At 33.4% G+C, this 22373-nt stretch overlaps 1 protein-coding gene and 2 long non-coding RNA genes across 6 annotated transcripts; 2 read left to right on the plus strand and 1 right to left on the minus strand.

Annotated features, from left to right (window-relative positions):
* Window positions 1-2386: 2386 nt before the first annotated feature.
* Window positions 2387-8421, plus strand: LOC121252217 (nuclear transport factor 2-like). 3 transcript variants are annotated; one of them, XM_041151750.1, is made up of 9 exons: window positions 2387-2587; window positions 3963-4149; window positions 4980-5271; window positions 5393-5631; window positions 5711-5891; window positions 6177-6298; window positions 6403-6468; window positions 7666-7729; window positions 7894-8421. In XM_041151750.1, the coding sequence occupies exons 2-9, from the start codon at window positions 3964-3966 to the stop codon at window positions 8154-8156; spliced, it is 1413 nt and encodes a 470-aa protein (XP_041007684.1). In that variant the 5' UTR covers window positions 2387-2587; window position 3963; the 3' UTR covers window positions 8157-8421. The 3 variants fall into 3 exon arrangements, with proteins under 3 accessions (XP_041007684.1, XP_041007685.1, XP_041007683.1); XM_041151751.1 differs by having other exon boundaries at window positions 4002-4149; XM_041151749.1 differs by lacking the exon at window positions 2387-2587 and having other exon boundaries at window positions 3940-4149.
* Window positions 6483-13259, minus strand: LOC121252368. The gene is made up of 3 exons (XR_005938209.1): window positions 13053-13259; window positions 10157-10163; window positions 6483-6493 (listed from the first exon to the last, which is right to left on the minus strand). It is a non-coding gene; the product is annotated as an uncharacterized LOC121252368 (long non-coding RNA).
* LOC121252364 lies at window positions 12141-14684 on the plus strand. 2 transcript variants are annotated; one of them, XR_005938205.1, is made up of 2 exons: window positions 12141-12453; window positions 14372-14684. It is a non-coding gene; the product is annotated as an uncharacterized LOC121252364 (long non-coding RNA). The 2 variants fall into 2 exon arrangements; XR_005938204.1 differs by having other exon boundaries at window positions 12141-12352.
* Window positions 14685-22373: the final 7689 nt, after the last annotated feature.

Raw genomic sequence — 22373 nt, forward strand, 5'->3', positions numbered from 1 at the left:
CCCTCATCCCGCACCCGCCCCTACTAGGGGAGCCAGGTGCAGGCGAGGGCAAGGCGCCGCTGCCCACCCCTAGCATCGAGGCTGAGTAGTGGGAGGAGGTTGCGACGTGGTGGCTAGAGCCGCTAAACATGGGTTGCTAGACTTCACGTAGTGCCGAACGTGCTCAACGGTAACAGCTTGTTATTACGACTGAGGTCGTGAGATGGGAGTGGTGGCGCACAGTGGCGCTTTGAGCTTTTGATGGATACCAAGATTGACATAGTCTTAAAAATCCTTACTTTGGTGATGGTAGTTTATGTGAGATGGAGGTTGACAGTTTTAGGGTGAAAATGGCAGCAACGTGGTGGTTGCAGAAGAAGACATTGCTGCTGGAATTCAATGTGGCTAGATTGTGGGGCGGTGGAAACTTAGGAGAAATAGAGGAGTGAGAGAGAGTTTGTGAGGGAGTGTGGCACGGGAAAGGTGGAGGCAATTGTAGAGAGGAAAAACTGGAATGGAATGGTGCGAATGCGGATGAGATGGTGAGAAGAAAATTGATGGAAAGGAGACAAACACGGGAGGATAAATATGAGAAACCATCTAGGGTAAAAGGAGAGGGAAAAGAGAAGAGAAATTCACTCATCAAAATGATGTCATTTTATAGGCAGTTTGGGCTCTTCTACGGGCCTGGGTGTTACATACATACACACACACACACACACACACACACACACACATATATATATATATATATCAATCCTCCTTATTAATACATTTAAGAAAAAATCTACACAACCTCCACACATCATACTTTTTTTAATTTTTATTATTTTTTTCTTTTATCAAATATTTAATATATGAATAATGAATAGAAGAATTGAATTAGTTTAAAAAGAATAAACTCAAAAAATAATTAAAAAATATTAAAAATTAAAAGAAAAAAGTGTGGTGTGTGGAGATTGGGGAGATTGTGTAGCATTGCTCTACATTAAATGTGATATAGATCAAGGTTTTGAATATCGTGTCGTACCGGCCGCTATTTACCATGCCGAAATAGTAACTGACACGGGAGAAATAGGTGTTTCGTATCGGGTCAAATACTGGCCATTTCGGTGCATTTTGGTCAATACCGGCTAGTTTTTGGTGTACTGACCAGTTTTCAGTGTACAGGTTGAAATTTTGTATTTTGTATTTTTAGTGTGTTTTCATAATTTTTACTCTAATTTTCACATTTGAAGACGATTTTCTTAATTTTTTTAATTCCCTTTTTCTAAGAGCTGGAAATCAAATCTCTACTTATCTTTTCGTGATGAAGATGAGTAATTTTTTTTTAATAGTTGGATTGAGAATTTAGAAGTATTATTTAGTTTTATAATTATGTGTTTTAACTTTTTAAGACTTGTATTGATATTAATTAATTATGAAAATCAAATCCAATATCGAAATATTTCGTTCCGATACCTTAACCAAAACGATCACTGAAATGGTATTCAAAACTTTGATAAAGATACTAAAGATGTTCACATCAATATAAAATATTATTGAGGCTTTAATTATTATTGTTTAATTATTAATGAATTACATAATAATTGATATGGGAGTAACCACGAGTACCTAAGTGATTCTCCTATTGAATGTAAATCAAATTCTTAAATGGGAGTGATTTAAGGTTGGGTTTGGATAGGCATTTCAGATGAAATAAAATGAGATGAGATGTTTTGAATAGTAGTTGAATAAAATATTGTTAGATATAATTTTTTAGTATTATTTTTATTTTGAGATTTAAAAAAGTTGAATTGTTTATTATATTTTTACATGAAAATTTAAAAAAATTGTAATGATGTGGTGAGATGAGATAAAAAGAGTTGAGATAAGAATATTTGTATATCTAAACCCAGCCTTTAAGTCATGACAAGTAATAAGTAAGATTCTCATATAGATATGATTCGAACCGAATTATAATTATTAGATTATTTTCGTTATGATTTATAATTTGTTTCATTCAAATATTTTTTAAAAAATCCGATTTTTAATATATTTTTCTCTAATTTGATTCATTACGATAAAATGAGTGAGGAATTATTAAGATCTCATATTTACATCTCGATATGGTGACTTACCCAAATGAGATGGGCCGGAGATGACGGGCCTACACTCTGATGGGCTCGATCCACATATTACTCGAGAGAAAACTATAAAGTTTAAACACGCTTTGGGTATCAGATAGCTTGGATTTTTTTAATTTGATTTTTTAATTTATAGAAAACAAAATTAAATGACGTGGCCCAGTAGTTGTTTCCAAATCTCTATTATAAAATTAGTTTTGTTTATTATTATTGAATTTATTATGCAAACCGGAAAAACTGCACAAAAAGTAACATGACCTAAACTAATCCTCCTCCTAATAGTAGGATTTAGAACGGGGCAAATAACGCAAACAGAAACCTGACATCTGCTGCGTACTCTGGTCGAAAGAAGTTACATCACAGTTAGCTTTCGGGCTCGTTTCTTTTTGTACTCTCTCTCTCTGTCTGCGCTCCGGTGGTGAAGGCTCTGCACCATCTCATCTTCGGTCAATCCCTGCTCCTTACAACATTCCCGTTAGGAGGTACTCTTGAAAGCTTTTTCTATGTTTTCAGATAATTGTATAAAGTAAAGCATCTAGCGGATTTGTATATATAATTTCTACAGCATTTTATTTGCTCAATATTGTTGTGACATTAATATCTTTTTGCTTTTTCTAAAAAAATTGCTTTTTATTATTTGCTTTTCGTGGTACGATAGCTCGGTCTTTATTTTTTCTAGTGGTTTTTTATTTCATTTTTTTTTTTTTTTAAATTATGTCTCAGTTGGTCTGAATGTGGGGAAGAGGGCTTCTTCATTTATCGATATATCTTGTTTCCTCAAATGGTTTTTGTTTAATTATTGTTTTTGAGATCGCTTAGGGTTTAGTTTTTGGGTATGCTTTGTTTGGATGTAGGGAATGTACTGGTTTTATTTCGATGATCTAAGTTTTTTCCCAAATGTTTGCGCCGAATTTTGCGATGTATTCGAATCCTTTCAGATCATGAAGTCACAAATTGTCAGGTTCTCAGTTTTTTTATTATTCATTTTTCAAATTTTAGTTTTTGACTGATCTTTACCTTCGGGTTTCTACGAGAATGTGTCTCTATAATTAGCAAAGCCTGGATCTTTGTCCCCTCAAAGAATGTGTTCGGGTTATATAACTTGCTCTTTTTGCTGCGGTGTCAATATCAATAGGCATTTATGTCGGATGAATGAATAGCATTTTTCTCCGTGCTATTATAGTTTCTTCCCTCCCTTGTTTCTTTCTGCAAGTTTCAATTTCTCCCTTATTCTTTCTTCTTTTGGATTTTTTTCCTTACCTTTTGTTTTTTGTTGGTTTTGGGGGGGGGGGGGGGGGGGGGGGGGGGGGGGGGGCAATTTCAGCATCTTCGCTTATGAGCATTCCAACAAACAACTTGACTAAACTTAAGGGGTCAGCTGCATTGATCAGCTAACGAGACTCAGTTCTCTCCAGTCTCCAGAGCCATGCATATGGTAAAACCAACATATGGATAAATGGTTCTGAAGGCCAACCTAGTTCTTGAAGTAGTGTGCTTGTTTGGAGATTTAAATCCATAAGTGTCCACTCACAACCATCCATGAACAAACTGTCGCAAGAGAGATAATAGCAGTCATCGCATTCATTCTTATAGTTTGATCCTTATTTGGCCACAATTTTTCAACGTCATTGTTTTGGAATGTTAAAGGTGCAAAGATATCTTTGTGATATTTTCAAGCCCATTGATTGTTTAGGTGTTATTTGAACATTAGTAATTAAATTATGTGCTTAAGGCTTATTTGTCTCATTTATCTATTAGGCCTAGTTATTCCATTTTCTATTCTATTCAAATTTGTTAGTTCCAAAGGATGCAGAGAGAATTTTGAGAAACAATATTTATGTGGTGGTATTTTGGCAGAATGGCCTTACAAACAGAAAATCCTCCTACTACTCCCAGTGCCCAAGTGGTTGGAAATGCTTTTGTTGAGCAGTACTACCATATTCTTCACCAGTCACCAGAATTGGTATATAGATTCTATCAAGATTCAAGTGTGCTAAGTCGGCCTGATTCTAATGCCGTGATGACTTCAGTAACAACCATGCAAGTACGTTTCCTGTTTCACTGTCAACTGATGGCTTATAATTTTATTAGTGAACTAACCACAAATACTCGTTGAAATCAATTCTTGTATGATAAATAGAGGAGCATTTATTCATTGCTCTTTATGTCATGATAGCCATTTTATGTTAGATATTAAATTCATCCAATGGTATGGAAAAGTGTTTAAGCGCTTCAGATATTTCGAAATTCATTTTGCAATATCATTGTACTACTTTTCGCATCAATCTGCAGATTTTGTTAGCTAAGGAAATTCATGGCATATAGTTGACTTCAAAATGCTCATGCCTGCATTATTCCACCATGCACTAGATGGCCACCTGCTATGTAATTTCTAGGTGACTGACTTACATGAGATTCCAATTAATGTCCTAGTATAGAATAGTTTGGTGGTATACTGATATTACATTCAGGAAATTTCATTTTCCTAGTAAATTATGGTTGTAATTTAATCTCTCTTTTTTAACCCATCCATGAGAATGCCACAAATGTGCTGGCAATTGTTAGTTTTGTCGAATGATAATGTTTAACCCTTGCACCAAAGTTAAGACTCTTGCAAATTCCTCCATGGCACACATCCATTTAGGATGATGATACTGACCATTGGTGCTGGTAACTAAAATTGTTGACAGTGTTAATTTGACAATTGTAGAGATGTAACATGGTATTGAATCTCCTTACACTTCTACATTTTTGCCACACCTTGATCATAGCTACTCTTTCTATCTCCATTTTCCTCATCTCTCTTTATACCATTCTCCCCTCCCAACCTCCCTCCATACTTCAAAAATATTAAAATGGCCTTTCTTGGAGCAGGGTATCAATGAGAAGATTCTTTCTTTGGATTACAAAGACTATAAGGCAGAGATAAAGACTGCAGATGCTCAGAAGTCTTACAAGGATGGAGTAACTGTGCTGGTAACTGGATGTTTAACGGGCAAAGATAACTTGAGAAGGAGATTCACACAATCCTTTTATCTTGCTCCACAAGACAATGGATACTTTGTTCTTAATGATGTTTTTAGGTACATAGATGAGGATGAACCATTGGATGACCATGCAGTTAGTGGAGATAATGTGACAACTGCCCCCTTAACTCCTGACCATAGTAAGAACATGCTACTGAAATTGTTCATCTTTGTTCTTCCATTCTGACATTGCATCATAACTACTTTATCATTGTCTTAATGTTGTTTTCATTTTTCATTTTTAATTTTTATTGTGTGCAGAGCCAACTCATATTTCTGATCCTCCTGCCACTGTTCTGGAAACTTCAACAGTGGAAGTTGATCAAAATGTTGCCGAGAAATCTTATGACCCATCTGAGCAAGAGAGACGCTTAGCTATTGGTAAAGAGACTGTCACGCCATCTCATTCTAATTCAAATGGTAATGATCTTTCCACAGCTGTAGAATCATCTTCTTGTTCAGGCCAAGATGATGCTCCAAGGAAGTCTTATGCATCAATTGTGAGTTCATGGCCAAATACTTTGTCTAGCAAGCATTGGCATAGAATTATCTCTTGAACTTTATTTTTTGGTATTGTAGGTTAAAGTAACTAAAGGGAGTTCAGGGCCAACTAAAATTTATGTACCTACCAATGCTATAAAGGTGGCTCCTACGAAAACCGAGAACCAGTCACTTGGGTCAGTGGCACCTTCTTCAGTTCCTGAACCATCAGCACCAAGCAGTGTTGGTACTCCTGAAAGTAGCAATACTCAAGATGAAGGTGTATATATATATATATATATATATCTCTTTGTTTTGTTTCTATGCTTTTCTTATACAATACATGGTGATCTTCCCTATGAAAGCCCATGTTTCAGATTTGAAAATACATTTTCTAGGATGAAAAGCTTTGTGCATCATATGCATTAACTTGAAGATTGCATATAAGAGAATGCAATGGTGGGACTACTAGGGCCTATATGCTTGCTCCTAGGATTGAAGTCGTAGTGTCTGGTTTCTAGTTAACATGTTACCAATTTTAATAACCACATTCCAATCCTCACAGTTGAGGGACACTCCATCTACATTCGTAATTTGCCCTTCAGTGTGACGGTTGAGCAGCTTGATTTGGAATTCAAGAAATTTGGACCGATCAAGCAAGGTGGCATCCAAGTTAGAAATAATAAGGTTTGTTTCAGATAAATAAATTGCCTAGAATACCCTTTCAGTTGAGCATTTCCTGACCTGATTTTATCCCTTCCCACCACCCTCCTGGCTTTGGGGCTGTGCAGCAGCAGGGATACTGTTTTGGCTTTGTTGAATTCCAGTCTTTGAGCTCCATGAATAGTGCAATTCAGGTATATCCCTGGGTAACCAACATTCCTTTTTTAATAAATTTAATTTTTATATATTAATGTTGAGATGTTTCAAGGTGGTTCTTCTGCATTTTTCATCTCAGCTGCCACCAAACTCTAACATGACTTATTTTCCCCCCATTTTGGACATTCTTACAATATATATATATATATATAACAGCACACTTATTGTTGCAAATATAACAGCACACTAATTACACACTTACAATATATATTTTTTTTATAAGTAAAAATATTATATATATATATATATATATTAATAGGAGTAACCAAGTACACTGGACATATACAAGAAAAACACCTAGCACATACAAGAAAGCCCATAATGACCCAAAAGCCCATAAAAGCCTACCCAAAATACACCAAACCCGAATTGGAAAACTATCATTACACCTCCCCGACCCCATCCCCTAGATTCCTTAAAACTAATCCTCAACCCGAACATCACAAAGCCCTCCCTTTACCCTTCCCTCGACTTGAGCTACCTCCCTTAGCATCGTAGTTAATTGCCCATGAAAGATTCTTCAACTCTGCTTTTCTTAAACTTATTTTTGGTTTCAAGCGCGTGGTTCGCCTCGAGTGTAGTGAGTAGTGTTTTAAATTGGTCTTCATATTCTCCCTGTTCTCCATATGAAAGTCCCAAGGTTTGTAGAAACTCGTTATCTTTATTCAGAATCCAATCCGATGTTGAACCCACTACATCGTTGATTGGAGGAAGAGAAACCAGAGGAACGACATTATCTCCAGCCACAGTACCCGACTGCACTCCCGAGTCTAAACCTTCCCCCACACAAGGCACCAACGACAATTCTAAACCTTCCCCCACACAAGGCACCAATGACAAATCCTTCCCGCCAAATGGTTGCTCGACATCTATATGATTGTTGTCCTCTCCATCTGTTACCATTGCAAATTCCTCCCCCCTACACAATTACAATATATATATATATATATATATATATATATAACAGCATACACACCATCATGCCTTTTATCAACCTTTGCGTGTGTTCTCTCGCTTTTTATTGTTACAAATTTGAATATGCCGCTATTCTCAATTAGTTTTGTTCCTTGTTTTGATGTATAATTAGTTGTGAATGCTTCTACCATGTATAGTCTAAACTCGAGACATATAACAGTGGGTTTTAAGTCCATTAACGGTGTAATGTGATATTTCAGGCTTCACCAATCACCATTGGGGGCCGTAAGGCTGTTATTGAAATAAAGAGAACTACCACTCGAGGTAATTGGGAAGCAACTGTCATATGGGTTCTCTTCCATTGACTGAATCATTTGGAACTAAATGATGATAATTACTGTTTGACTGTTAAAGAGACTGCATAGAATTTGGGATGGTCAATCTCCATGCTTGGTTGACATTGTAGTGCATGTTCTTTGTTCTTGCAGTTGATAGTAGTGGAAGAGGTATCTTCTCTCCTGGAAGGGGAGGTTACCGTAATGACAGCTTCAAGAGCCGTGGGAATTATGGTGGTGGCCGGGTTTTTGGTAGAAATGAGTATGGAAGCCGGAGTGATTTCTCTGGTCGAGGGAGGTTACGGGGCGATTTATCCAGTCGAGGGAGGGGCCCTACTGGGCGCGGTGAAGGTTATCAGCAAGGCAGAGGGAGAGGAGGCCGTCCCATTGGACCAAATCAGAATGTTTCCTCATGAAACTCTAGGAGGTGAATTTTGGGCATCTATTTTTGAAAACATTGTTTCTATGGTCAGTATCAAAGAAGTGCAGGTGATCTAATCTGATGAGATAATTTAACTTTTGGGACCTGAGTTTGAGTGAATGTTGAGATGTAAAGGCTCTCTGCAGTTCAGGGTGTTATTTTTATTTTTATTATAGTCCATTAGCAAGTGAATAGGGGAACAGTTCTGTCACTTTTTCTCCCATTTAGTACAAATGTAGTCTTGCAGAATCTTCAAGTCATCCTCCAGCTCCATAAACAACAAAGAAAAGAAAAAACCGAGATGTTACTCCAATGGAAGTTGCATAGTGGTAGTTTTATGTAATGGATGATCTTAACCATCGAGTAGTTGGAATGTTTCTCAATTTCTTTCGAACGCAGCATACAGTGGAATGATTGGTCAGAATTTGTCGAAAAAACATCTTGAATTGATGAATTTACACCCCCAACCTAAACAAATTATTGCATCTTTCGTTGTCTATGAATTTGGATGTGAAGGAGGGGGTCTGTGCAGATTCATGAGATTGGGGTAATGCTATATATAATCCTAGAGTATGTTGTCTATGTGTATTCCTCTTAAAAAAAGTAGGCTTACCATTAAAAAAATAAATTTTTTCATGTAGATTTTAGTTTGACCTGCTTTTTCAAATAGAGTACGCGAAGACTAAACACTCTATAATCGTAAATATAATTTTTCATATTTAAATAATAATTTTGGTCTCATATAGATTATGTAATTAGTATATGCAGACCACCCGTGAATTAGTACCCAAAATTTAATTTGAACTGATCAGAAAAAGGCTCAGGTTGTGTTTGGATGTTGAAGTGAGTTGAGTTGAGTTGAGATGATAAAATATTATTAGAATATTATTTTTTAATATTATTATTATTTTGAGATTTGAAAAAGTTGAATTGTATATTATATTTTGTATTGGAATTTGAAAAAATTATAATGATGAGTTGAGAGAAGTTAACTAACCAAACGAAACCTCAATACTCCTCTATTGCATATCAAAAAGAGAAATGGAATAAATATAAATTATTAGGAAGTAATACGAACGGTGTCATGTTTTTATCCCATGATAAAATATTACCTCATTAAAATTATTTATAGAGAATAAGTGTTACAATCATAAAGAGATTTTATAAAAATAAATTTATAAATTGATAGGACTTTATATAATATGTTAGATTTATTTTATAATAAAAATAATTTTATAATTTAATGTATTATGTCAAGCCCATATTAATTTATAAATTTATTTTTATAAAATTTCTTTATAAATCAATCATCTCTCTTTAAAGTATGAAGGATGGAGCAACATGTTCGGTTTAAGATCTAAGAGATTTTGTTTTTATAATAATCCAAATATTTATGTTACGATACTCGATAATAAGAGTGTAAATAGTATATGAGATCTTATGTTTTGTGAGAAAATAATTATTATTTTTTAGAATAACATTACGTATAATTATAAAGTGTAAAAATATCATATAATTATTTTTAAAAAAATAAAATTTATTATTAAAAAATTAATTTTTTTTATATAAATTTTATATATTTTTTTTAAATGATTACATAGCATTTATATATATCCTGGACTGTAACTATTACTTTTTTAATTTTTTATAATGGCAGACAATCAGGACAGACTTCTTCTCTCAAAAAGTACCCGTAAGCTGTGTGCACAAAGGCCTCATCGACACGTGGCGATAACCCAGATGACTCGTGAGATAAAAAAACAAAAAGAATTAGAATAATAGAAAATTTCTATAGCAGTCCATATTTTACTCATTAATGCTACTTGTTTTCTATATTTATCATGATTTTCTCACCATTCTAGCATGTTTTTTTAAATAATTAAAAACTCCATTTGTGAGTCACTCATTTGATATTTCGGTTAAGGGAGGTTGACATGATGACAATTGAAAAGACTATAAATAAAATTTTCTATTTTGATACACTTAAAATACTACATATCCTCTCCAACTAATAAATGGAATTTTAATATTTTTTTAACTAACTAAAGTCTTGCAACAACATGGGTATTTTTATACTAGTAATGTTATATATAATTTTAATATATGTAAATTTTGTATATTCTTTTAAAAATAAGATTTTTAAAAATAAGATTTTTAAAAAATTTAATTTTTTTATACTGATGTCATATTTATTAAAGTTTTTTTAAAAAAATATACAAAATTTCCACATACTAAAATTGCACTAACTAATTTATTAGACTGCACACCCAAATTAAAAAAAAAAAAAATAGCATAACTCTAGATAAATAATTGTGCAACTTGATCCGGTTGGGCCCATGACACGACTGCCCGATCTCTGCCCTTTGATATCCTTTGCGTGTTCCCCGGAGATTCTTTCGGCTTCTCTAAGGTACGCCATTCGTCCCTTGATGGATAAGTTTGGGACGTTCCTAGCCGTCGCTTGTAACCATAACTGTGGAAGTGACTCATCCCACGGCTTAGATAAGATGTTGGTCGGTGTGTGGGGTTAGCTTTTACAGACAACAATATATTCTGTTGTGATTTCCTATATCTATATATCTATTATAACTCAAGAATATATATATATATATATATATATATATATATATATATATATATATTTGTACCACAGTCTATAGATTGTTAAAGAGTGAGGCTTGGGTCCGGATGGGTGAAGAAGATGGATTTATACCCGTCATTGACATTTTGACACGTTTACATTTTAAGAAGAAAACAAAGAAACCGCACATCAGTTGAACAAATCTCAGACAAAGCAAGCCCAGTTGCTTGGCTCTTTCTTCCCTCTCCCTTTGATCATCATACAACTCTCATAAATCTCAAATCTATTACTTTTCCTGGATAATAAACAATTAAGCAAGATTTTGTATGATACCCACCCACCTTAATTCATGACTCTGTAAAGATCGAAAGCTACAAGCTTTGGAGATTTTTTTACTGGAGAGAGAGCTTGAGAGGAGAGAGATGTAGGTGATTGCGTGGGACTTACATATTCAGTGTGATTCATTAGTTTTTACTTAAAATGCATACGTGTCAAAATTTTATAGAAAGATTAAATCTTGCTTGTTCACCCTTGTGGTTTGAAGTTAAACTCATTTTTTGTTATCAAATTCATCTCAACTCATCATTGTAATTTTTTCAAATCTCAATATAAAATATAATAAATAATTCAACTTTTTCAAATTTTATAATAATAATAATATTAAAAAATAATATTCTAATAATATTTTATCATCACAACTCAACTCAACTCAACTCACTTCAACATCCACACACACCCTAAGAGAATATCTTCAAAACGGACTCTTACACCGAGAAGAGGCTGACACTCATGCTTTCATTGTTTTTGAAGATAAAGTCTATCACATTAGATTAAAGCCGAATTACTAGTCTAATCTCATAATCTCATCTTCGTGTTTAGCGCCCCTCTTCTCTGTACCATTGGCAAAAAAAAACACATTTAAGAGCGCTGTCATTAACTTTATCAAAAACTTAATCAAATATAAAATATAATAAATTTTATCAAAAGAAAATTACATTAGATTAGTTAAAAAAATAAGTATAAAATTTTAAGCTATAGTAAATAGATACATTCCTTCAAATTTAAAGAATTACTATTCATTCATTAAATCTATTTTTTATTCACTTTTAATCTCTAATTATTGTTTTTATTCACATTTAATCTCCAACCATCTTGTAATAATAATATAAGAATCAAATTAAATTATTAATTAACATATGATAAATATAATTATAAAATATAAAAAATAAAATAAAAATATTATTATTAAAAAATAATATTATATTATTATTTTGATAAATTTAATGATTAATATAAGATAAGGTTATGGATAAAGATATTTTAGATATAGGAAAAATATATATTTTTTTATCAAAAATTTAAAGAAAAATTTAACGAGTCAAATACTAATACTCTAAATATTCAGAAAATGGCTGAAAACCTTTAGTGTTGGTAGCTCTTGTATCCAGGTACGGCTTTTGGGCTATGAAACTAGAAGAAAGTTTTGGCTTTTGGCCCTCGCATATGTTGTCTGCGTCTGGTTTCTGCCAAGAAATCACATCAATAGCGACCATTGCTGAGTGTATTCGGAGCTTGGTACTCTCTCTAATTTTGTATATGATTGTATTCAGGTACCATCACTTCCATTCCTTTGTGATGAAGTCATTAACAGTGCTTCCAGGTTTTGGTTTTGGCCTAGGAATGAAGAGCAGGAACCGAATCTAGCAAAAATGTGTTTTCTTTTTCCTTTTCATATTATCCATTTCTATTTTGAGAAGAGAGAGCGATGGGCATAGGAGAGACAGTGGCTTGAGAAGAAAGAGAGAGATTGAGAGGGAAGGAGCCACGGAGACGTGATAAGTGAGTTTTATAAGTTATATGTGAGTATACCATAAAGATAAGAGAAACAGTTCCTCTTCGGAACGGTCGGGCTGAACTTCTGAGAATAATAGCCCCCAATCACAGAATGACACGTAGGCAAGCTTACACAAATTAGAAAAGAGACGTTCTCAACTGATCTTCAAAATCATCTTCAAGCTTACAAATCTTCGAACTTGCCTTACCACTTCACAGTACGCAGATCACAGCCGCACCGCACCAGCTCCGTCGCCGCCACAGCCAGATGTCGTCGCACCACCAAGCTTTGTCGCCCCCACTGTGGTTTTCCTTTGTCGCGCCTCCTGTATGTTGAAACTTTTCTCCCTCTACTTCGTTTGTCACCCATCACAACCTTACACCACAGTCGAGCCGTCGCCCACCACAATAGCAGTCGTCGTCCATAGAGGTTGCTGCCAATAAAAAAACCAACATCAAAACCAAAAGCATTTTCACTACTGAACCAACATTCTTGTCCTTACTGAACCAACATCATTTTCACAAGCCATAAGATCCACCGAGTGGCAACAAGCTATTGAGATCTTTATTTTGATTCCAGTTAGTTTCTAATAAAGTATTCCAACAACAAAACTCAGTTAGTTGCTAATAAAGGATTCCAACAACAGATTCAGAGTAGCTAGTTTATTTTGTTTGGACAATAGCAAAGTAGCAAAATTTTCTACCAACAATAGGCTCAATAGCTAGTATCAGTGGCTCTACTTAGGTGGAAGAGGGAGGAGGAGGGCTTTGGTGAGGCTTCGAGAGAGATGAAATGCTAGTCCCAAATTGAGAAATGGATTGAAGGCTTCGGTGTAGACAGGTACAGAGCATGTAAAATGGAAGAGCTACAAGGTGGGTTGTAATTTGAGGGTTGTTATTGGGTATTCAACAACCCGACCGTTTATAAGGTTTTCTCTAAGAGAAAAGCTTTAAACAGGTCAGGTGACCTTTCCCAATTTACACCGGCCAATAGAATTTTAACATATATGAGATTTATGTGTCTTATAGTGTGCTCTCTTAATTGAATCAACTCTCTTCTTTCTCATCTCCCCTCTTTTCTTCTCTCTTCTTTCGATCCCTAGCATACTCTGCTCTTTCTCACCTCCCCCTTTTCCGTTTCGCTCCTCTCTCCTCTCCTCTTTCTCCTCTCCGTCTTGCTGAGAACTCATCTCGAACCCATTGGATTTTAGCCATTACTTGAAGTTTTTTTGTTTATTCTGCATGTTAAGTATTTAGGGCTGTTGATCTGGTTTGCAATTCTTTTATGTACGATGCGACGATTCTTCCAGAGTTTTAAGAGTCGTTGTCATCTTTGGATTAAAAAATCATAGTGCATACCTCTCTTCATGGATTTTGGAGACTAAAAAATAGTGGTGCATACCTCTGTTGATGGATTTTGGAGACTCGTGGTGCATAGCTCTGTTCTGGTTCCAAAATCCATGAAACAACTCAAAAAATGTATTTTTGAATAAAATCTTATTGTTACAGTTATCCATAGGAACTAATATTACATCCTGGGTATGATGAAAAAGAAGAATTCTATTTTGAATATCACATTCTGTAAATTTATTTTGAATGTATTATATGCTTCTTTATTTGAGCTCCTGTGGGGAGAGAGAGAGAGAGAGAGAGAGAGAGAGAGGGGGGGGGATGAAGGGTGCGGGGTGAGGAGGAGAGAGTGGAAAAGAGAACAAAATAATGTGATTATACTGCATGTGATTTATTATCTATTTTAGTGCAATCTATACGTGACAATGTCTTATTTGCGCATGTAGAAGGGAGTTTGCCACCCGACCGGTTGGACTGGGAGCGTCTCTCTAAAGATAATGGAAAGCTGATGAGCTCATGCATTTATCATTGGAAGGTGTAAAAGTGGTTTTTCTACCTCATCCGGCCTGCAGCGTCTCTCTTGCAAAAGTCCCACCACACAAGTTGATGGGAGTTTCTTATTCATTAGTTTTCCTCAAGAAAGAAAAATTAGACACTGGGATTCTAAATAATGTAAAATAAACTTTGGTGCCTTACTAAACATATTCAAGCAACCTTTGACAGCCAAGATTTAATTAATATTATTTAAAATTCTAAAAATATTATATAGATTTATATTGTTGCAGCTTGTTCAAGTTATAGCTCTTATTATGTCCTTTCATAAAGGATGATGTTTTAAAAAAATAGATCGATTTTAAAATCGATTTGCGCATTCGGTAGTGCAATAGACCGCAACCAATAGAGTAATTGGTCGCATACCAGTAGCTATTTTACCTTCTAGTATTGTACTTATTGATAGTGGCAAGGACCCTTATATTTCTGTAACCTAATCTTTTTATTTATAAATATGCAACCTTGATTAAAAAACAAAAAGTTATAACGTATTCAAACTAATTTATACACATTCTTTTATCACCAACAAAATAGATCGAGCACTTTGAATTAACATCAAATAGGCCAACATAAAACTTCTTCCAACCCAATTTTTTCTTTTTCAAAAAAAAAAAAAATGAAACTGTCCATTAAAAATTTGCCATTATAGCTTGTTGTGCTTGTATCTTGATATCAAGTCAATAGATATAAGAAATAATGATGCTTGTATAATTAGTTTATAATATTTTTTTATAGTGAATTAATGTGAAAATGTCATTTTACCAAAATATTAATTTTTTTTTTGTTCAAATCCAAAATCCCCGTAGCTCCTCTCTATTTTAAAGATTGTAAAAACAGTTTAAAAAACGTCTGCATGTATGTTATTCCTATTGTCTATTTTCTTAAAAGGGTAACGCCACTCTTCATTTCATAGATTGTTGCCTATAAATCACGTATGATTGTTTTGTTATATTTTAGGTGGCTTATTCTATCAATCGTTTGAATAAAAGCTACTTAAAAGGTGTAATTCAATCAAATAAGATTGATTAACAAAGATAAAAATTAAGATAAAGAAAAATACTAATCATATAAAAACAATACAACAAATATTAGACCTTAATATACTCATATTGGGGTTTATTATAGTAGTAAAAATTCATAATATAAATATTATTTCATAAATTTGCAATCCCTAGGAGAGACGTCAACTCCAACTATCATCCATGTATGATCCATATTGGATCTAACCAGTTGTTCATCCTACATCCGTTATATTTTTTACAGCCCTTGTTTGTCTATACGTATTAGGGTTGAGCAAAAATTTGAAAATCATACTTCAAATCCAACTCTGCACTGTCGGAGTCAAATTTCTTTTTTGGATTTTCTAGTTGGAGTCGAAGTCAGACGTGTTGTCTAACTGACTCCAACTTTGCTCTGCTCTGATTTCAACTTTATCCTTCGACTCAAATTCTGACTCCGATATTGTATAGTTATATAATTATATAACTATAAGTTAAATTCAATAATATACTAGTACAAGCTAATTAATATAAAATAGCACACTTATACTATAATATAAATAGACTAATAGTTTAATATATATAAATATTATAGTGTTACTACCATACATCATAATATTTTAGAGAAAACGATGCCATTTTGAATAGTTAGGGTTTCTAACACCCCTCTCCTGACCTCACTCTGCTAACTATTAGCACCTCACATTTCACCCAACTTATCGCCTCTCTCTCTCTCTTCTTCTGCACTTCAGTCATCCCTCCATTGCCCCTCACTGTCAGTTCTTGGAGGGACCACCCGAGACCTCACCCACTATCAGACTTGTCACTTTTGTCTATCTCTTCTCCCATAGTGAGACCATCCCTTTATGCATTCGCATCTCCTAGTGCCACTGCCCCTTGCCGTCGACCACCATTGTCTCTTGCCATCAGTTCCATCTCCGATTCACAATTTGTGTCTCTTCAGCTCATTCACACCCTTAGCTTTTGATTATTATATTCCCATGTTATTCATTCTTCTATCTCATTACACACTAAAATATGCATGTCTGCATGTATAGGAAAATGACAAAGTTACTACCTTCTTACTACTAATTTATTACTCTTTTTGTATTTGATTTTTTTTATAATTTTTTATTTTACTTAATAGTTAAGGAAGTAACTATTAGTAAGTTTATATATATATTTTTAATTTTTTCTTGATGATTAAAGATGTTAAAAAAATACATAAAATAAAATGCTAAAAAAATAAAAACAATATAAGTAGTAGATGGGTAGTAGATGAATAGTAAGCCTATCACTACCCGCATGTATATTATTACTACTGTTTATTTTCTTAGAATTAGGGAAATGCCACTCTTCAATCATATATTGTCCCCTATAAATCACGTATGATTGATGTCTTATATTTTAGGTGGCTTATTCTATCAATCATTTAAGTAATGCCTACTTAAAAAGTGTAATAAAATGATAAAAATTAAGATAAAGAAAAATGCTAGTCATATTAAAACAATACAACATTTTTCATACTCATCGAGATTTATTATAGTCGTAAAAGTCATAATATAAATATTCTTTCACAAGTTTGGAATCCCTAGGAGAGTTGTGGACTCCAACTATCGTTTGTGTATTTACTATTTATATTGAGAAATACTTTTTATCTCGAAAATGGATCTCGAATTTATATCCTGAATGACTTTTCTTTTATTTAGTGATTAAGAAAGTATTTTTTAATGATGTTGTGAATTTTTAATTTTTTTTAAAATGTTTATGATGATTAAAAAAATACATAAAAAAAAAAGAAAAGAAAAATAGAAAAGTGAAATAGATTGTTCGGGATCCTTATTCGGGACCCATTTTCGGTGAACGTAGCAATGCTAATTTATAATAGATCTGACCAACTATCCGTCCTAACTCATTTGCTTTATTTACAACCCAGCTTTATCACTTACTTGAAACTGTAGTATCATTAAAAAATAATGACTAAAAATAATAAAAATTAAGATAAAAAAAATACTAGTAATATCAAAACAATACAACAAATATTAGACCTTAACATATGGGTGTTACCTATACGTTATGGGACGAGATTACCCCCTTCCCGCATGGGCAATGGGGTGTTTTTCCCCCAGGGGCAGGGTCTCTTGTCCACTGCCAACTAGGGATGAAAGTCGATGCAAATTCATTTGTCTGCTTAGAAATAGCCGATAAAAGAGGAGAAAATCGGTGGGATCGATTTTGGCCAGGTTCCAATCGATGCGTCGGTTTCCTGTTGGTTGTGGTGGTGTGATGAGACATTCATAGTGTCGATAATAGAGGGCACGACTCACGATGAGAGAGAGAGAGAGAGAGACATTGTCGAAATGAAGAAGAGGGAGGGGGGAACTGTGCCGCGGTGTGGGGGTTTAACGAACGACGTGAACTCTGTGAAAACCGAGAGCAACGATGATGTGGAGGGTTACGGGGTTAGGAGTGGGGTTTAAAGGCTTCAAGAACTAGAAGAATTAATTAGGAGGAAGAGGAAGAGGAAGAAGAAGAAGGGAGGGGGAGGGGGGGGGGGTTATTAAAACCCTAGGTCGAAATGGCACCGTATGGTTAGTTTCATATAATTTCTTTTATAAACGTAAGGTTTAAAACGACACCGTTTACACTTACTTAAATAAACCAATGTCGTTTTATATACGTATAATATTAAAAGAAGATATATATATATATATATAAGCCAGTTCAGCAATATGACTAGGTTCAAACCGGGACCGAACCAACCAACGTCGATTTTCATATAATTCTACCGTCGGTCGACCGATTATTTGTCAGCTTCAATTAGTTCCATATTCCGGCGGTCGGTTCACGTTGGTGATGTTACAGAGATATGATTCGGGCTTAATTATTGTATTTTTAGTAATACTTTCCTTTATAGATAGATACTTTCCTTCATAGCTAGATTATACATAACTGTCAATTAGGATGCAAATACTTACCTTGTATAGCAGATTAGGCGCTTGAAATCTGGCAACACTTGTGTAACCGCTCTTATATATATTGAAAGCAAACCCTCTGGAAAGGGTATTCAAACCAAATTGACAGGTGACGACTGGTTTTCTCGATTTTTGTACAGCCTTACCACCCACGACTTCACAGCCAGAATGGAAAAAAAATTCAAATAAAAGAGAAAATAAAACAAAATACAAAGTCACACAAAAAATTCACAACAATAAAAAAAATACAAATTAAATCCACAACACAATACACATCGAATGGTTCGAATCGGAACAAAAAAAAAAACCTAAACTAATAACAAACAAACTCACGCACTCGAAGAGGAGGAGGAGGATGAGTCGAGGATGAGGATGAGTAGCAGAGGATGGCGACTGAAAGAGGGCAACATCATAGAAAGCCACAGAGGAAAGAGAGAAGTGAAAAAGAAGAGAGTCCGCACTAAGAGAATGGGGATTTAGGGTTAACTTAATCTTCAAAACGACACCGTTTCGACATTTTTATTTTTGGTGGAAGGAGAATGGAACCTCCAGGCTTTATTGATAAACCATCATTTTTCCGTTTCAACATTCGTTTTATATATATATATATATATATATATATATATACACACACTAGTGTGAGGATAGATAAACTATAGTTCCTCTCTTTGAGAGAGAATTATGATATTCTAATATTTAATTGACCATTTGTTTGGGTTTCATGTAATTGGATATCCACATTTGTATTGTGATTTGGATCAGCACAAGGACTTAACATTGTAGATATTTTCGTACTAAATAAATCTATTTATATTGATAAACCAAACATAAATTTATTTACAATTATACTATTTAAGTTTGTAAATAGCAGAATTCTTTTGTTGAACTTTGTAGTTGTTAATTTTGGCCACCTGTTGTTTTAATTACCAGCCTTGGCTTTTTTCTTTCCCCTGTTTCCGTAGTTTTTTTTTTTTTTTAACTTTTATTTTTTTCCAAAGAGACGAGGCTTGTTTGTTGTATTGTCTCATTCTTCATTAAGGCTTGATTTGGATAATGAGTTGAGTTTAAATGAGATTATATTAGATTATATGAGATGAGAGTGAGATGATATGATATATAAGATGAGATAAGATAAGAGACGAAATGAGATATAAGATAATATGAGATATGAGATGTTATGATCAATGATATTTTAGATGAGATATGAGATGAGATGATATGATATGTGAGATGAGAGATGATATGAGATAAGTGATAAGACATGAGATGATATATAAAACGAGTTGAGAGATGAGATAAGATATGGGATGATATATGAGATGATATGATATTTGAGATGAGATATGATATATGATATATGAGATGATATTTAAGAGGAGATAAGAGATGAAATGAGATGATATACGAGATGAGATAAAATATTAGATGAAATAAGACATGAGATGAGATTAGATGAGAGAGTATAAGAGATGAGATATGAGATGCATCCATTAAATTCTAAATAATTACATATATGTAATATGCATGTATGTATATAGATAACATGTTTGTGTATATATGTATATATGTATATAGATAACAAGTTTATATATATATTGTTACTTTATGGAAATGAAACTCTTATGTTCAAATGCAATTACTTCCTAGACACGAGAAGGAGAAAACATAATATAAGATACAAAAACTTTAATATAAAACAGCCATTTGAAACCATGAGACCTCAAGCAGGAACTTATCGAAAGGCCATCCAAAATATCAATCCAGAAAGTCATTTTATTCTCCACTAAAAAAAAAAAACAAACAATAATAGCACAGTCAAATTCATCCTCTTCATCATCTGTAAAACTAAAATCAAAGACCTAAAATAATTTGATGAGAAGGGTTTCCAAATTCATAGAATCACCAAAAATCGAGCTTGTGTGAAACATCCAAACGGGAAAGAGAAACACTTATCGAAAGTGCATCAGCAGAGAAAGAGACGGTGGGTTTCGCTTTTGTGATTTAGCATTTTCAGTAGGGGAGAGAGGGAGAGAGATATATTTACAAAGCACAATGCGATTTAGCCTTCTCTATAGGACAGATAGAGAAAGAGAGAGCACATACAGAACTTGTAGACAACTACTATGACAATGAAAATGTTTTTCAATAGAAAATCACTGTGGCGGCGAAAGAAAGCTTAGGGACGAAACCGTAAAATGAGAAATACATAGAGATAAAATTGAAAAGCAAAATGTTAGGCCAAAGAACACGAATGGACATTTTTATATATATAATATATATATATATATCTTATATATAATAAACGTCAATAAGCAGGCAGCTCTTCGTTCATTATTTTTTTCCTTTTTATCCCTCCTTTTACATTTGTTTTCCCTTTGTGTCCCACCTCTTGATTTATTTTTTTCTATTTTTATCCATACTTTTTATATTTGTTCTCGTCTATGTCCTTTCTTTTATTTTTTTCACCCTTTTTACTTCTGCTTTTATGTTCATTTTTCGTTGATGTCCTCTTTTTTTCGTGCAATACTTTTTTTCAGAATTACCCTTATTTTTATATTTGTCTTCCCCTTCTATCCTTGGATTCTGCAGTCACCTATTACTATGTCCATTTTTATCCTTACTTTTATATTCATTTCCCCTTTCTATCCAAGATTTCTGTTTTCTTCTGTTTCCAATTTTATAATTTTATCTTTTTTTTTTTGCCTTCCATATCTTTCGCGTAGCTTCTGTAAGATTCTGAATTTTTTCCCTCCCATCTTCTCACCGTTTCTTTTTTTCTCTTATCTTGCCGCCACTTCTATCTAGATTTTTTTCTTCTAGATTTTTTTTCTCTGATCTTTTCCCACCGCTCGTATGAGAATAATTTTTTCCTCTTAATTTTAATAGTTTTTTTTTTTTTTTTTTTTTGCATATTGTGATTTTTGCTTTTAGTGTTTTCCACCGCTTCCACAGCTTTCTGCTACGAATAAAAATAATATTCATCTTCTTTATTTGCTACAGTTTTACTCTTATCAGATTCAGATTTTTTTTTCTAATTCGCTGCTTTCACCGTTTGCCGCTTGGTTATTTACTATAAATAGACTCCTCGCATTACAACGTTGCTCAGAAACATGTCTCTCCGCTCTGGATTTTAAATTTGCCTCTCAGTTTTTTGATTTCACAAGTCTTCTTATGTTGATTATTCCCTTCTTTTATATTCATTATTCTGAACTAAATATTTCTGACTATTTATTCAGTTATTTATTTATATGTAATAATTAATTGTTAGAAATAAATAAAAAAAATAGTCAAAACCAAAGAACAACAATAAAAAGTTACATTAATATTTGGAATAACAAATCTAAATTTAATTGTGAATTTCGAAATCAACTAGGTATCTTTCAGTTTGTATTTGTGCTCGGTTGACTATGAACTTTTCTATGCTTTATTGAAATAGTACACATATAATTAAATTTCAAACTAAAAAAAAAAAAAAAAAAAAAAAATAGCTTGGATTATTTTAGACCAAATACTTACAATCTAAAATTATAACGTAAATTCATAACATAATAAACATTTACGTGATGGAAGTAAAAAAAAAAAATCTAGGTACGACTAATAATGTAAAAACTAGAAATTATAGCTACAAAAAATAAAAACAACATCTGTAAACAGAGTGGGTCATTTTTTATATGCAATATATGGATGAAATGTTATATAATATATATAGACGTACTCACTCTGTTTATATATAGCACTTAATATTTATAAACAGATGAATAATTACCTAAAACGTATAAAATAAAGTTCTCATCTAAACAGATGTGTTAAAATCCAAACCACAAACTTCCAAATGAAAAAGTTACAAGCTGCAAACTACCTAAAATACAAACTGTATAGTGTTTATCAGATAGTTGCTACACATGCACATTAAAAACTTACAG

The sequence above is a fragment of the Juglans microcarpa x Juglans regia genome, chromosome 2S, assembly GCF_004785595.1.
Source record: "Juglans microcarpa x Juglans regia isolate MS1-56 chromosome 2S, Jm3101_v1.0, whole genome shotgun sequence".
In the NCBI taxonomy this organism is placed as follows: domain Eukaryota; kingdom Viridiplantae; phylum Streptophyta; class Magnoliopsida; order Fagales; family Juglandaceae; genus Juglans; species Juglans microcarpa x Juglans regia.